Source organism: Lithobates pipiens, unplaced genomic scaffold, assembly GCF_037356315.1.
Source record: "Lithobates pipiens isolate NorthernLeopardFrog02 unplaced genomic scaffold, aLitPip1_a1.2 Scaffold_30, whole genome shotgun sequence".
NCBI lineage: Eukaryota > Metazoa > Chordata > Amphibia > Anura > Ranidae > Lithobates > Lithobates pipiens.
In genome coordinates this window covers 74,371,232-74,388,898 of record NW_027507791.1, presented here as the reverse complement: position 1 = coordinate 74,388,898, position 17,667 = coordinate 74,371,232, and the positions used below count along the sequence as shown (strand labels likewise).

General features: G+C 42.1%; 1 protein-coding gene across 6 annotated transcripts in view; it reads left to right on the top strand.

Moving 5' to 3' along the window:
- The window catches only part of ARMH4 (armadillo like helical domain containing 4), a 289,560-nt gene that overhangs the window by 233,446 nt on the left and 38,447 nt on the right, over positions 1–17,667 (top strand). For 4 of the 6 annotated variants that reach the window (XM_077464454.1, XM_077464450.1, XM_077464451.1 and 1 more), the window contains one exon: positions 6,441–6,472. The exons of the other annotated variants lie outside the window; for them this stretch is intronic. In XM_077464454.1, the coding sequence (XP_077320580.1) occupies positions 6,441–6,472 (32 nt within the window). The remainder of the gene's footprint in view (positions 1–6,440; positions 6,473–17,667) is intronic. 6 annotated transcript variants of the gene reach the window in all.

The window sequence follows — 17,667 nt, the reverse complement described above, 5'->3', positions numbered from 1 at the left end:
GGTGGTTATCATGTTAGAATACTGCCCTGCGGCCCAGTCTTCGAAGGGAGGAGATCATGCTCTGCTTTGGTTTGTCACAGTACATGTTGGCATTCATTTACTCCGTCGATCCCCGCTGAGCAGGGAGATGACAGGTCCATCTCTGCACACTGCGCAGGGACAGACCTGTCACAGCGCCACTCTCCCCTATGGGAGATCGGATGACTACGGACTGCAGTGTCCGTCACCCGATCCGATCCGCAGACGGATGGAAAAATAGCTTTTTCCTCCGTCACACTTTTTCGGATCGGAGCGGGTCGGATGTCAGTGGACATGTCACCGTTGACATCCGACGCTCCATAGAGCTCTATGGTGCATCCATTCACGTCCGCCTGAAAAACTGGCGGGCCTGAACCAATCGTCGGTGTGAAAGGGGCCTTAAGTGGAGTAAACTTTCTCAACATCTACGATAATTAGATCAGAGCCTCTAGGCTACTAGTTCTCGCGGCTCTATATATATATATATATATATATATATATTTAGTTCACATTGGTTCTCTCTTATCAGGTTAGGTGCAAAATTGCATTTGCACAAATTTCTATAGGGGCTACTTGTACATTAGCTCATGGAATTATTAAGTTGTATCTGACTAGTGCATTTGCATGGGAAAACCAAGGTAAACCAGCAGTATTCCCACCTGCTTAAGTAATTAAACTTCCAATCAGCTTTTTTTTTTTTTTTTAATTAACCATAAATGTTGGCGAGGGTATGATAAACGGCCCCTGCAATGGAGAGGCTCTCACATGGCACACCAAAGGAGCTGCTATGCAGGATAACAATCTTTCACAGCCACTGTTGGGCAGAGTGGTGTTCTGCCAAGGATGCCATGGAGTCCTCAACAATGCCAGGGAGAGGGTCCTTTGTTATTCCCACTGCCACTAATCCTGGGGAGGGGTTTATGACTTCCATTGACACTATTTCTGGGGGGCTTTTATTACTCTGAGCACTGACTCCAATGTAGGGTATTTAATACTCCCACGGACCACTGATGTAGGGACAATTTTATACTCCCACTGATCAGTGACATAGGTGCATTTATTACTCCTACTAAACACCAATTTAGCAAGCCGCCTGCTGTAGGGGCACCTGGCAGGGAGGGAGGAGCCAGGAGCACTGGCGTGGGACGCAAGAAAAGAGGGATCCTGGCTTTAAGCCCCTTCTAATTTTAACGCAACAACCACACTCCATCTCATAATTCTCCTCTGGGTGCCCAAGGAGGGGTCCCTGCCAGGTAGTTTGTATAGGGCCCCATGAATTCTAAATGCGGCCCCACTGATCGGACAGTGTGGAGGGAGAGGATAGCTCTTTTTCACTGTACTGGCAGCCACCCGCTGGCAAGGAGAAAGTGTGTTCGTTGCGGGGGGGGGGGGGGGGGGGGTAGTTTGGGAAAGTAGGGATTATTGATGAGTCAGCTGGAACTGGGGAGCAAGTGGCCTGCAGTTCAGGGGTAGTTGTGTGGGGAGAGGATTACAGCAGAGAGTGCTATGTACAAAACCAGATGAGACATAAGGAGCTTGAGCCAGGGGAATGCGCAGTCATGCAGGGAAAACGTAAACCAGCTGGAAGCAGCAGCAGAGCCTGGGGAGGCACAAAGGCAAAGCAGCTCTTTATACACACAGTTCAGACACCCCAATTAGCCAGCCTGCAGCTCAGCCCAAAATATAAAAAAGAACCCCGCTATAAAGAGCCTGACAGATATTGAAAATTCCATGTTTACTATTTGCTTCACTAACAGATGTGCCTGCTGGGGTGCCGTATAAACTGTAGTATCAGCTACATATATGGATGCAGCTCTGTGTCCTAGCAGCAGGATAGGGACTTAACATCATGCTCTCAAAACAAAACTGAATCGGAATGAGCACTCAGCCATTCACAGGATACCTTGTATGTTATCAACAAATATACAGTGCATCTGGAAAGTATTTACAGCACTTCACTTTTTCCACATTTTGTTATGTTACAGCCTTATTCCAAAATGGATTACATTTATTATTTTCCTCAAAAATCTACAAGCCATACTCCATAATGACAACCTGAAAGAAGTTTGGTTGAAATATTTGCAAATTTATTAAAAATAAAAAATCATATGTACACAATCACATATATCATATGTACATAATTATTCACAGCCTTTGCCATGACACTCAAAATTTAGCTCGGGTGCACCTTGTTTCCACTGGTGATCCTTGAGATGTTTCTACAATTTGATCAACTTTATTGGAGTCCACCTGTGGTAAATTCAGTTGACTGGACATGATTTGGAAAGGCACAGACCTTTCAATATAAGGTCCCACAGTTAACAGTGCATGTCAGTGCACAAACCAAGCCATGAAGTCCAAGAAATTGTCTGTAGACCTCCGTGACAGGATTGTATCAAGGCATAGATCTGGGGAAGGGTACAGAAAGATTTCAGCAGCATTGAAGGTCCCAATGAGCACACTGGCCTCCATCATCCATAAATGGAAGAGGTTTGGAGCCACCATGACTCTTCCTAGAGCACGCGGCCCGGCTAAAACTGAGCCCCATCTGGAAAGGAGGAGGTGACCAAGAACCCGATGGTCACTCTGACAGAGCTCCAGCATTTCTCTGTGGAGAGAAGAGAACCTTCCAGAAGACCAACCATCTCTGCAGCCCTCCACCAATGAGGCCTGTATGGTAGAATGGCCAGGTGGAAGCCACTCCTCAGTAAAAGGCACATGACAGCCCACCTAGAGTTTGCCAAAAGTCACCTGAAGGACTCTCGGACCATGAGAAACAAAATTCACTGGTCTGATGAAACAAAGATTGAGCTCTTTGGCCTGAATAGTAAGCATCATGTCTGGAGGAATCCAGGAGCCATCACTCATCACCTGGCCAATACCATCCCTATAGTGAAGCGTGGCAGTATTATGCTGTGGGGATGTTTTTCAGCAGCAGGAACTGGGAGACTAGTTAGGGTCAACGGAAAGATGAATGCAGCAATGTACAGAGACATCCTTGATAAAAAAAAACCTGCTCCAGAGCACTCTGGACCTCAGACTGGGGCGAAGTTTCATCTTCAAACAGGATAACGACCCTAAGCACGCAGCCAAGATAACAAAGGAGTTGCTATTGGACAACTCTATGAATGTCCTTGAGTGGCCCAGCCAGAACCCAGACTTGAACCTGGTTGAACATCTCTGGAGAGATCTGAAAATGGCTGTGCACTGACGCTCCCCATCCAACCTGATGGAGCTTGAAAGGTCCTGCAAAGAAGAATGGGAGAAACTGCCCAAAAATAGGTGTGCAAAGCTTGTAGCATCATACTCAAAAAGACTTGAGGCTGTAATTGGTGCCAAAGGTGCTTCAAAAAAGTATTGAGCCAAAGGTTGAATACTTATATAGTTACATAGTCAGGTTGAAAAAAGACACAATAAAATAAAAAATAATCGTACAATCCAAATACCCAATTTTATGCCCACAATTGATCCAGAGGAAGGCGAAAAAAAACCCCAGCAGAGCATGCTCCAATTTGCTACAGCAGGGGAAAAAAATTCCTTCCTGATCCCCCAAGATCTATTTTTTTTTTTTTTTTAATTTGCAAAGATTTCAAACAAAGTTCTTTCACATTGTCATTATGGGGTATAGCTTGTAGAATTTTGAGGAAAATAATGAATTTGATACATTTTGGATAAAATGTGGAAAAAGTGAAGCGCTGTGAATGCTTTCCAGATGCAAAGGTATAGCTTGCTCTGATTGACTAAGGTGGGTGGATATGTCACAATCTCCACCTCAGCTTATCAGATGATGCTTTGTATTTGTTGATAAAATACAAAGAGTTCTGTGAATGGCTGAGCACTCAACCTGACTCAGTTTTGTTCTGAGAGCATGACGGGAAGTCCCTATCCTGCTGCTGGAACACAGCGCTAAATCTGCATATGTATCTGATTCTACATACAGTTTACCCAGCTCTGACAGCGAGCACATCTATTAGTTCAAGTTTGTTTTTCTTTTACAATAGGATAACAATGGTGGCTGTTCTGCATGGTAGATTTTTCTGTTTACAGAATAAAAATAATATTCCTCACTGAGCACTGTGTCGCCAACATATTTAAGGTCTTTGGCAGCCTTAGGGTATTATTAATACAAAGAACATTGCTGCAATATTAAATATTAACATAACTGTAATATCATCTTCAAAAGAGGAAAGTCGGTATGCCTTGTGGCTGGTGAGGACTGCCTTTGTATTACAATGAGAGCCTTTTAAAGTAATCATGTTTTAGCATTCAGTAAAGCGATAGAGGTTCTCCCACTGGAAAACATAGGAGCCCAGATGCCATGTATGACATTGCTATTGAAATAGACAAGCATTTTCATTTTCATTCTTATCAGCATAGACATATTTTGTAGTTACCCTGAAATATTGTAATATATTAGCACCCCAACTGGCTGCAAGGTTTTACATTGGGTGTTTGGACCCAGCTGTGTCTGTAATTGGATGTACACAGCCTGGCTTGGGTTTGAGTCTACATGAGTGCCCTATAGCAAGCTGCTTGCAATGGGGGGCACTTGGAAGGAAGGATGAGTAGCAAGTAGCAAGGAGCTCTGGCGGGAGAACCAAGAAGAGGAGGATTGGGGGTTTGCTCTATGCAAAACTATTGCACAGAGCAGGTAGGTATGATATTATTCAAAAGGAAAGTATGGGATTTTTTATTTTTGTTTAGTCAAACTTGCCTAGCTAGATGCAGCATCAGTCTGATGCTGCATCTGTCCCCCACCGGCTCTAAAAATTGAGACCCGTGCAATCAAACACTGCTGATTGCTCTGTTCTCAGAGATCCATGAGCAGAGAGCCAGTGACTCTCAGTCACCGGCTCTCTGCCCTGCACTCACTAGGGTGCTGGGCTTTGGAGGGGGCAGGAGTGACCGGCTTAGGCTCACAGTGGCTCACTGAAAGGCTGAGCTGGGTGCTGGTCCAAACATGTGGGTAGATCCCAACCATATGGTAGAGATCTTTCCCAAGCTTAGACCGTCAGTGTGATGTCAGCCGACGTCTGCTGAAAACAGGTCACAGGCGTGCAGAACGAACTACACTCCTATGATCGACAGGAGTACAACCAAATGAGCTTTGGTTGTACTGCTTTAAACAAAATGTACCTTTTTTAAAACGGTTCCATTCCATTCCATTGCGATGCCAAACCAGCTGCTGGCAAAAGCTGTACTTGTAATCACACTGGAAGAAATGCCAGTAAAGGTCCAGTTCACTTCTAGTCCATTCACATTACTGTCAATCCTTGACGAAGAGGGTGTTTTTGGATCCCCAAAATGCATTGGATGCACTTTGGGTTGTTCCCTTGACTGTTAGAATAGATTTGTATCTGGACCTTTTAGCAGTGGGGTGGCACCTTTTTGTTACATTATTCTACAAGCCAAGGAGACCATAGAGATACTTTGAGGTGTAGAAGCTGCCTGCATGGGAACCAGATTACTTACATCAACATCAATTAATATTTTACCTATTATAACAATATGAAATAAAGATAGTATAGTAAAAAGCCTTTGCATCAAAAGTAGTAATTATACATAAAGCTGTACTCCGGGTAGATGGTAAAAACAAACAAATGTATTTATTATTATTATTATGTATGTATTAAATCAATCAGTAAAAGTAGTGTTTGTTTTGCTCCCAACATTCTGTAATCCCCTGTATAGCAGCAATTGCGGCAGGAGAGAGAAGGCTAAAACTAAGGCCGGCTATACATGGATCGAATCTCGGCTAGTTCAGCATGAACTAGCTGACATTCAAACCGGTAATGGGCAGGCTGAATGTTCCAAGTTGATCGATCAACTTGGGTAAAACCAGCCTGCTGGATTCTCTTGCAATTATCACTAGCGGCTGCTATAACTTCTAGTTATAATCACTGTCTTCTCCCGTTGGGGATGGCAAACCCCTCCCCTGCGCCAGGAGAAAACCATTGCGGATTCCCCCATCAACACTGTCTGTGTTGATGGGGGAATCGTGGGAACAGGTTGCAGGAAAGAAATATGCACCATGTATGGCTGGCCTAAGAGCCACTCAAGCTCTGTGACGTTCACATGTACTGACACCACACTGATAGGAGGAGACAGCAAAATGAGTAGAGGGATGACTTTATCAGTGTGCCGCTGCTTTTTTTTGGTCCAATCAGCAGACTAGGGGTGTGTCCCAAACCAGGTTGCGTTGCTGCTGCTGCTGCTGAATGGGGGTTGAGGATTGGCTTAACATAACTGAACATCTTTTGAAGGGGAAAATCATTTTCCGTAACTATATGTTGTTATAACAGTTTATTGAACTGCTTTCCTATGGTACAAATTTCATATTAAAATGACGTGTTTATATTCTTGGCAGGCTTGCACAGTTATCTTCACTCAGTTTGTAACTGTTATTATTTTGTTCTTTTTAGTAAGAAGTTGGATGGAAAAGCTAAAAGACAAGGTGAGCGTTTTGTGTGTTTTCTTTTAATTATTTTAATGGGGTGAAGAAATTCAAATAAGGAACATATTGCAGGAATTCAACAATATGAATATAAACAAGAATCAATAGGAATGATGTCACCATTACCAAATCACTTTATTATCTTTTGAAAAAAATGCTTCTGCTGAATCTTCCCTGTCCAATAAAGCCTAAGAAAAATATGATATTGTCTCTGCTAACTAGAAGCATTGTTGGAGTATTTTGTAGCACCTCTAAGCAGGAAGCAAAGCCTGCATATATAATACGAAAACATGGTTCCCCCAATTTATAACTACAATGCACATAAAGGAGTTTTTCATACACATTAAAATGTTACTAAACCCCAGACTCTGCATTCACTATATCTGGTCTCCCACAGTACACAGAACATGGAAATGCAATTATTTTAGTAAATATAAACTGGTAAATACCTTTTTCTCATCAGCAGTATATAGCAGCCTTGTGACTTCTATTGGTTCCTAGTAAAGCTTGTAGGAGGAGTCTTCATTCTTCCCTGATCCTCTGTCCAGACATGTCTGGGCAGTGCTGATTGGCCCTGTGCTGATCACATGCACACTCCCAAGAAAAAACAAAAAAACTTTCTAGCAATACAAACCAAACTGAGCATGTGCAGCCTGTCCCCTGGCTCTGTAAATATCAGGTTGTTTTTTGGAGGCAGTGGAAAAATAGGACGATCAGAGAGACAGGATAAATCAGCAGTATATAGCAGTCTTGTGACTTTATCAGTGTCCAGCCAAGCACTGGTAAAAGCTTGTAGGAAGAGTTTTCATTCTCCTCTGACTGTCCTATGAGACTGCATGACCCCTAACGTTCTGTCTGGACAGTGCTGATTGGCCCTGTGCTGATCACATGCATCCTCCCATTAAAAAAAAAAAAAAAAACTTCTAGCAATACACACCAAACTAAGCATGTGCAGAGTGCCTCCTAGGGCTCTGTGCTATCAACAGATGGATTAGGGACAGTAAAAGAATAGAAGACGGGATCCAAGCAGCCTTTTTACAAAATGCGGAGGATTAACCCTTTAGGTTACACCACAGTGAGTATAATGACCATTCTTTACTGCATATACAGACTGATTTTACTGTTGGTTTAGTAACACTTTAATACATAAGACCATTCATGATGATCTGGTGTCTTAGGGTACTTTCACACTGAGGCAGGTCCATTAGCGCTAAAGTAGCACTTTGCCGTAGTTTTAGCGGAGCTTTTCGGCCGCTAGCAGGAGGCTTTTTACCCCCGCTAGTGGAAGAAGGGGTTGCGGCTGTGTTGTGACGCTTCTGAAGTGCTGCCCATTCACCCCAAAGATGCTGCTTGCAGGACTTTTTTTTCCATCTTGCAATCGCACCGCCCCAGTGTGAAAGCACTTGGGCTTTCACACTGGGGAGGCATGACAGGTGCATTTCAGGCTCTTTACAGGTACTTTTTTTAGTGATAAACCGTCTGAGAACTGCCTCAGTGTGAAAGTATCCTTATATAGCTAAAACATATTTGACAAATCTATGGTTTATTTATATATATATATATATATATATATATATATATATATATAATATAATATAATATATTATTTTGTTTATGGTAAATGTATGCATGCTGAATAATATATGTAAGTGTAAAATGTACAGGTATTTATTACCCAGCACTTCTCCCCTGAAGGTGTCTTTGTCAGCTTTCCTCTCTAGAAGGAGGCCATAACTTAGAACATAGAAAATATATATTTTCTTGATACTGCAACGCAGCCTGGAAGTGTGGTGCACTGAGCTGCAATAAAATGCAAAATACAATACACTATGCTGCTATGCAGTGACATGAAGGAGGAGTCACTTTGTACACTTTGAATAAAGTTGCCAAAGAACAAAAAGGAAACCGTGTCATGTGATAAACCTACATCACACTGCCCCCTCTTCACTGCGGCTCACATGACACTGTCATTTAAATGTTGGTACCTATGCACTTCTTGTCTGTGTTCACAAATGTCTGACACAGAGCACTCCCTGCTGCAGTCTCTCCCCTTGATGTTTTCTACAAAGTAACAATGTTGCACCCTGCACACTGAGTGAGAGGAATTCAAGGTAAAAAGGGAATGCTTCCTTCTGCTCACAGCAGCTCTTTAACCACTTGCTTACTGGGTACTTAAACCGTCTTTCTGCCCAGACCAATTTTCAGCGCTGTCACACTTTGAATGACAATTGCGTGGTCATACTACCATTTACCCAAATTACATTTTTATCATTTTTTTTTCACACAGATAGAGCTTTCTTTTGGTGCTATTTAATTGCTGCTGGGTGGTTGTTGTTTTTTTTTGTTGTTTTTTGCTAAATAAAACAAAAAGGGACTGAAATTTTGAAAAAACAAAAAACAAAACTGTTTAATAGTTTGTTATAAAATTTTGAAAACAGGTAATTTTTCTCCTTCACTGATGTGCACTGATGGGCCCTTATAGGCTGTGCTGATGGGCACTGATAGGTGGCACTGATGAGGTGCCACTGATGGGTGGCACTGAAAGGCACTGGTAGGTGACACTGGTCACTGGTAGTTGACACTGATGGGCACTGGTAGGTGACACTGATGGGCACTGGTAGGTGACACTGATGGGCAGCACTAATCTGTGGCATGGATTATTAGATAGGTGGCACTGATGGGTGGCACTGTGGTCACTGGTAGGTACTGATAGGTGGCACAGTGGGCACAGACGCGGCTTTTTGAGTGAGGGACTGATGTCCCTCTGACAGAAGCTGGTGATCGTTTTTTTTTTGTGAGGGGAAAATACCAATTACCGAGCTTCTATTTACATGACATGATCGGCCGTCATTGGTTGACAGCTGATCACGTGGTAAGGGGCTGGGATCGACTCCTTACTTGGATCTGTGATCAGCCGAGTCTCATAGACTCTGTGATCACAGAGCTCGCTGCAGGGTCGCGCAGACTGCGGTTGTTCGGGAGGACATCCATGGACGCCCTTCTGGCAATTAAGGCCCGCGATGCAGCCGTCTTTTGGCTATAGCGCGGGCGCCAAATAGTTAAACAGGAGCTTCAGCCTGTAAACAAAAGTACTGTAGCTGCTGACTTTTAAAAAACACACACTTGCCTCTCCCAGGATACAGTGATGTCCTCGCCTGACTTGGCTCTTTGCTGGTCTTTGGGTGCAGGTGCCAGCATCTTAAAGTGTTACTAAACCGACAACAGTAAAATCAGTCTGTATATGCAGTAAAGCATGCTTGTTATATACTCTCTGTGGAACCCAAGGGGCTAATCCTTTGCATTGTGTTTAAAGGCTGTTTGATCCTGTCTCTATGATCCTCCTCTTCTATCACTGTCTGTCGCATTGGGCGGGAGTTTGGTGTACACCTTGCTTTTTTACCGTTTTTTGGGGCGTTTTTTGTTTGTTTTTTTACTTTATTTAAATGTCACCAACCAGACAGACAGAGAGCTCTGATACAGTATGGTAAAAATGCAGACTCCATTGTAGTTTGAATAGGGCACACAGAAAACAAGGGCTTTCTGTGCGTTCTTGCAGAGACCTGCATTTTACAGTTTACAGAAAAACACAGGTTCTCTGCACTAATGTGAACAAGCCTTTCATAAGGTAAAAAAGAAAAAAAAAAACAGATATGCAAATATGGTCCATTCTAGTATGCATATATTAACGCTTAGATTTTTTTGTTATTTGATGAATGTCCCATTTAGCCAGAATATACTTTTCTGATATTCTCCAACCAGAGCCATACGCTATAGCCAGCGCTGCATTTACATTGATCTCCGGAGGTCACATTATCGTATCCGATGTGTCTTGCGTTCACATGGAGCACAGATACTTGTTTGCTTCTGAGCAATCTAATAAACTCCAATAAACAAGCTATCCAGAGCACACACATCTTGATAATTGAATCCAAATCACCGTACTTACTCCCAGTCACTGACAGCCTGTGCTTTATAATTAAACAGTCAGAGACAGCTCAGTTTGGTGCACTGCAGATTAATCTGCATACCTCCCAGCTTGCTGACTAATTCAAGTGGACATTGATATAAATGTTCTATTCTGAGACGTGCGTGGTAGGAGCTTGTTATAGTCCAGCCTTGATTGGAGAAATGTATGATTTTTAGACATTTGGCCCTGCAGACGCATTATGCTGCTCATGTTATCCATCTATAGTGGGAACTGGCTCACAGACTCTTAGTGACGGGAAGCGATATCTCAAAGCAGTGCTTTGTAAAGTAGACAGAGAAATAAAGAATGTATCTGTATACTTTGCCTTTTTTTGGGAAAAGTAACAGACTCACTTTAACCACTTCAGCTCTGAAAGATTTATCCCCCCTTCCTGACCGGGCAGATTTTTTGGGATATGGCACTGCATTATTTTAATCCAATGTTTCTCAACCATTTTTTCAGCAAAGGAACCATTTAAAATTATGGACAATCTCAAAGCACCCTCCCAAATTATGGACAGTCTTGAGGCACCCTCCCAAATTATGGACAGTCTCGAGGCACCCTCCCAAATTATGGACAGTCTCGAGGCACCCTCCCAAATTAGGGAGAGTCTCGAGGCACCCTCCCAAATTAGGGAGAGTCTCGAGGCACCCTCCCAAATTAGGGAGAGTCTCGAGGCACCCTCCCAAATTAGGGAGAGTCTCGAGGCACCCTCCCAAATTAGGGAGAGTCTCGAGGCACCCTCCCAAATTAGGGAGAGTCTCGAGGCACCCTCCCAAATTAGGGAGAGTCTCGAGGCACCCTCCCAAAATTAGGGAGAGTCTCGAGGCACCTTCCCAAAATTAGGGAGAGTCTCGAGGCACCCTCCCAAATTATGGACAGTCCTGAGGCACCCTCCCAAATTATGGACAGTGCTGAGGCACCCTCCCAAATTATGGACAGTGCTGAGGCACCCTCCCAAATTATGGACAGTGCTGAGGCACCCTCCCAAATTATGGACAGTGCTGAGGCACCCTCCCAAATTATGGACAGTGCTGAGGCACCCTCCCAAATTATGGACAGTGCTGAGGCACCCTCCCAAATTATGGACAGTGCTGAGGCACCCTCCCAAATTAGGGAGAGTCTCGAGGCACCCTCCCAAATTATGGACAGTCCTGAGGCACCCTCCCAAGTTGTGGGAGTCTTGAGGTACCTTCCCAAATTATGGACAGTGCTGAGGCACCCTCCCAAATTATGGACAGTGCTGAGGCACCCTCCCAAATTAGGGAGAGTCTCGAGGCACCCTCCCAAATTATGGACAGTCCTGAGGCACCCTCCCAAGTTGTGGGAGTCTTGAGGTACCTTCCCAAATTATGGACAGTCTTGAGGCATTGTGCCAAATTATGGACAGTCTTGGGGCACCCTCCCAAGTTGTGGAGAGTCTTGAGACACCCTCCCAAATTATGGGCAGTCTTGAGGCACCCATCCTAAAATTGAAAAACTATTCTAATAGTTTTTCATAATGCAGCAACATCCACACATGTAGGACACCCAACGTACAGACTGCATTCACACTTCAGTGTTTTGAATCACGGGGCAGAATTGTCACGATTATTGTTGGAGAAATAGCTCTGCAATTGCGGCAACCCACATCGCGGGAGCATGCCCCCCAAAAGTAGCTCCTGAACTTTTTTCTTATCCCACAACAATTGCGGCAGACCCGCACTGCGATTTTGGGTGTCATTTAAATTAATAGCATCTCAAATGCGAGTCCCACGATTTGTCAGCACCTTTAGGCTGAAGAGTGACTACAGCCTAAATGTGCAAGTTGATACTGACTAGTATTCCAAAGGTTTTCTCCATCACTCAGCTATGTAACTCCCAAACTGATTGAGGGGCAGGGGAGGGCCAAACAAGAATGTTATGCAAGCAACTGACATCCTCATTAACTGATCATGTCATTGGTCGTTAGCAGGTCAGCAGCTAGTAATGGTGTACAATGAAAAGCTGTGGCTTTGTGTAACCTAAAAGGCAGGCTTCATCCTCCCACCGCCTTGTATACAATTTTTTGGCAAATTTTAGGCATTTTGCTGAGGCACCCCTGAAGAAACCTCAAGGTACCTGGTTAAAAAAGGCTACTTTAAATGACAATTGCACAGTTGTATGACACTGTACCCAAATTTTTATCCTTTTTTCCCCACAAATAGAGCTTTGATTTTGGTGGTATTTGATTACCTCTGCGGTTTTTATTTTTTGTGCTGTAAACCAAAAATGACTGACAATTTTGAATGAGGAAAAAAAAATTATATATATATATATATATATATATATATATATATATATATATATATATATATATATATATATATATATATATATATATATATATATATATTTATTTATTTATTTATTACTTTCCGTTATAAAACATAACCAATAAAAAAATAATCTAATTTCTTCATCAATTTAGGCCAATGTTTATTCTGCTACATGTTTTTGGTAAAAAAAAAATTCCAATAAGCATATATTGGTTTGCGCAAAAGTTAAAGACTACAAATTATGGGATATATTTATGAAACTTTTTTTTTTTTTTCCTACTAATAGTGGTGATCAGTGACTTAAAGTGAGACTGCACAATTTTGGTGCACAAATTGGACACTTTTATGGGGATCAGTGGCACTAATACAGTGATCAATGCTAAAAATATGTACTGTGACTGTATTAATGACACTGGCCTGGAAGAGATTAACATCAGGGGTGAGCAAAGGGTTAACTTTGTACCCAGCTTATGTTTTCTTACTTTAGGGGCGGTTCTTTTACTAGGGGAAGGCATGGATCCATGTCCTTACTGACAGAATGGTAATCTGCCTTGTTTACATAGGCAGACTGCCATTCTGCCTGTGTACTGAACGATCAGCGGCGGGTGCCCGCTGATCGGCTCCTGCTGTGATTCTACACATGCTAGCCGGAAATGAAGGATCGTGCGCGTGTATGTGTGTGTGTGTATATGTATATATATATATATATATATATATATATATATATATATATATATATATATATATATATATAACCCTGCTCAGTGTGCCTGCCCTGTAGCAGTAAAACTGCTATAGAGAGGTCAGCAACTGGTTAAAGGATATCTAAGCTTAAGAACAAAATTGTAATATCTATATTGTAGCATACCAGTCCTTAGAAGTGGTGGTTGCAGTGGGTTTTTTTTTTATTTGTTTGTTTTTTGTTTTTTTTGTTTTGTTTTTTCAGGTTAAATTATTTTTTAGCAAGTACAGAAAAATACTTGTTAATTATACCAACGATACACTGTCACTTCCTGTTGGCTGATTTGAAAACACAAATATTCCTCCTGTCTCCCTTCTAAGCTGGCTTCCATAAGCTACCAATTCCTCTCCCCTCACATTATGAATAGAAGACTTACTGTAACCCAAATCAGGAGGGCAGCCATGGCTTCTTCCACAAATACAGAAAAGTGAATGAGCATGGTCACCCTAGGACAGGAATTCATTATATTATTAGGTGGAGAATAAAGTAAACAAAAGAAATGAAGAAAACAAATGCAGCCACCACATCTAAGAATTGGTAGGCTGCAATATATTTATATTTTTGGGTGTTTCAATGTGAATTAACGTGATACTAAATGCACACTGTTTAATTTACATCATCCCTTCTCTTTCTGTATGCAGATGATGGCACTGTAATTATTAAAAAAACTAAAGAAAAAAAACAATTACCTTCTTTCCCTAATCGATATACAGCTGTCACATGACCCAGCTCTTCCCCAGCCTGTCTGTAGGGAAACAGTGGCAGGAGGAGCTTCTAGTCCTCTGCTGCTGGTCATATGTTCAAAATAAACAAAAAAACTGCCTTTGGAATACAGAGTAAAAATAAATAATATCAATAAACTATTTTAAATTGTCATACAAATATGTATTTGAAATCAAATCTTTATTATTTTTTTGGCAATAACATGGTGTGGGCGGAGTTCTGGCAGTCATAGGCTGTTATGCCCCTCCAGTCTATTTCATATAATAAAATGGGGGTGAAGCCTCCATCAATCAAGATGTAATATCCCACCCCCATTGTTTTGAGCTGGTTAGTGAGCATTGAGGAGGACAGAGGGGAGTGGGCTGTGCTTTACCACTGTGTATACACCCACATGTGTGACTCTGTAGTCACATGGGCTGCTCATATGTGATAGGGAGGACAGGGTAGAAATACACTGAAGACTGAGCATGTGTACTAGCAGTGTCAACACTGCTCTGCAAAATCCCCAACTGCGGTGGGGACATGGACCGGAGGGGGCACAGAGAACAGAATCTCATAGTGACTCAATGAGTATAAACAGCATGTAATACACCAGTTATTGATAGTTTTTAATGATGTGGGTTTAATGACAGTTTAAAGCAGCAAGAGCAAGCAGTACATACTGCTACTATGCACCATGTGTGTGTTCTCATTCATTGAAGCTTTCACAGGACATGTGGGAAAGTCGTGTGTGCTTCCAGAAGTGTCTGTCTTTCTCTTCATATACAGAAATACAGGTTGGCAATGGAGCAAATCCTTTTGCACTTTACCAGATTGAATGACTTAACCCTCATGCAGTCCCAAGGAATCCTTTAGCCTTTCTGAGAAAAAAACACACACAGACTCCCATTTAAAAAGCCAACTTTCTGGATTTGCCCTGATCCATCACATGCACACAGCAGTAAGTGATCTGGAGAACAAAAGATTTTTCCATTGGAAAGATGTCTATGGAAAATCCAGTTCACCAGTTGAAACTGCATGAACAACAGTCTATAGATCCCACTGGAAGTGAGCAGGGGCAGAATAACCTTGTACATACGTGAAGTGGAACTTGCGCAGATGATGGATGGATGGCCTTGGATGTCTGTGTGCAGAGCTGCTCACCCATACGTGTACACAGGTACATGCTTGGATGCATGTAAAGATCCATACAGCTGCTGCACCTGTCAGACTCTCGTTGATTTATACCAGGCTTCCAGGCTCGGCTGTATGCTACTCCAGGTACATAAACACCTCTTCATGAATGTATGGGTTTATGTGCCCATATCATCAAAAGCTTAAAATATAACTGAAGGCAAAAACATTATTTTTTTTTTTAGTTGGTTGTGGATGAAGTGGAGAGGGATTAGAGCACCCGTCAGGTTTTTATTGTTGCGTCCCAATTAAAGAGTTTTTGTCCAGATACCCGTTGTCACCGAAAGTGAAAGCAAATACCAACTTTTGAGTGGTTAAAGTGGTTGTAAACCCTTACAAACCACTTTGACCTACAGGTAAGCCTAGATTAAGGCTTACCTGTAGGTCCAAGAAATATCTCCTGAACCTATACGGTTTAGGAGATATTTACAAAAAGACAGCCACCGCTGTCTACGGCGCATTCGCCGTAGACAGCGGCGCACTGGGCAGGCCGCAGATCGCAGCGAAATGCTGCTCGTGTCTGCTCCTGTGCGCATGCACGGGAGTGACGTCATCACGGCTCTGGCGAATCATAGCGCCTGAGGAGCAAGACCCGGAAGTCACTCCGGGATACATGGCAGTGGCGAACATGAAGACGGAGGACAGCTTCGGGGGCTTCGTTCTCAGGTAAGTTATTCATAATGAGCTAGTATGCTATACATATTAGCTCATTATGCCTTTGCCTTGCAGGTTGCTTTTTTTTTTTTCCAACTGCCTTTACTTCCTCTTTAAAAGAGGAAGAATAAAGGGGATATCTCCAAATGGGGACATCAGTTCTGGTGGCAACCAGGGATTTCCCTCACTTTGGAGAGATTTCCTCTCACACTCTGCTTTGGCTATGGGACAGGAAATGAAGGGAAATCTCCCCAATAGGACAATGATGGCAGTAAAGCCTGACTGGGGTTATAACCCTACCATACTCTGTTCCAAATGAAAAAAAATGTTGCTTTCAGTTTTACTTTAAAGCCATACATCACCCAACATTTTTTAATTTGTTTTTGGAGAAAAGCTAGACACACTGTGTTTTTTTTTTTTTTTTTTTTACCATCATGTTCACATTGGAAAGATTTTTCCTCACATTTTTTCAGGACAGGAATTGTGGGCAAAGATAAACCAAAAACACGTTTGTCATAGACCAGTAGGAAAGAGAAGAATAGAGCTGCACTGCACAAGTCTGTAATGCTTCCACGACTTTGAGAGCAAGTGGACAGGCTCTACGGTGTGAAATGCGTCAGTGGAACAGTGCCTGTGGAGTGTCTCTGTCCACTTGCTGTCAGTGGAGGCATTACAGACTTGTAAAGTGTGGCTTAATTTTGCTCTAAAAAAAGTGTTTTTGGTTTGTGTATGCCCCTGCTTGTTTCCCACTGGCCTATAATTGCTGATGGGGCCCAAATTGAACATTTGCACCTGGCTATGTGTGGTTGCCTAATGGTGCAGTGGAGGCATCAGAACAGGGGGTTACAGCAGAACAAACTCACCTTTTGGCAGTTAACTTCTGTTTTCAAAGGGCTATTTATAAATGTTTTAAGTCTGGAATCACACATTTTTCTGATTGATTTTGATTGTGAAAACATAAATAGACTCCTCAGTGCATCCCAGAAAGTATTCACAGCACTTCACTTTTTCCATATTTTGCTATGTTACAGCCTTGTGTACCAACAATTCCACAAACAATACCCCATAGTGACAACGTGATATAAATTTGGTTGAAATCTTTTCAAATGTATTAAAAATCAAAAACGAAAAAAAAAATCACATGTTGAGCGCTGTATTAATGCCAATGGTCCCAAAAATGTGTCAAAATTGTCCAATGTGTCCGCCATAATGTCGCAGTCATGATAAAGATCACTGATCGCTGCAATTACTAGTAAAAAAAAAAAAATTATCAATAAAAATGCCATTAAACTATCTCCTATTTTGTAGATGCTATAACTTTTGCGCAAACCAATCAATATACACTTATTGCGATTTATTTATTTATTTTACCAAAAATATGTAGAAGAATACGTATCGGTCTAAACTGCGGGAAAAAAAAAAATTCTATATTTTTGGGGTATTTTTATTATTGCAAAAAGTAAAAAAAAAAGATTTATTTTCAAAATTGACGCAATTTTTTTGTTTATAGTGCAAAAAATAAAAACCGCAGAGGTGATCAAATACCACAAAAAGAAAGCTCTATTTGTGGGGAAAAAAGGATATCCGTTTTGTTTGGGAGCCACGTCGCATGACCGCATAATTGTCAGTTAAAGCGACA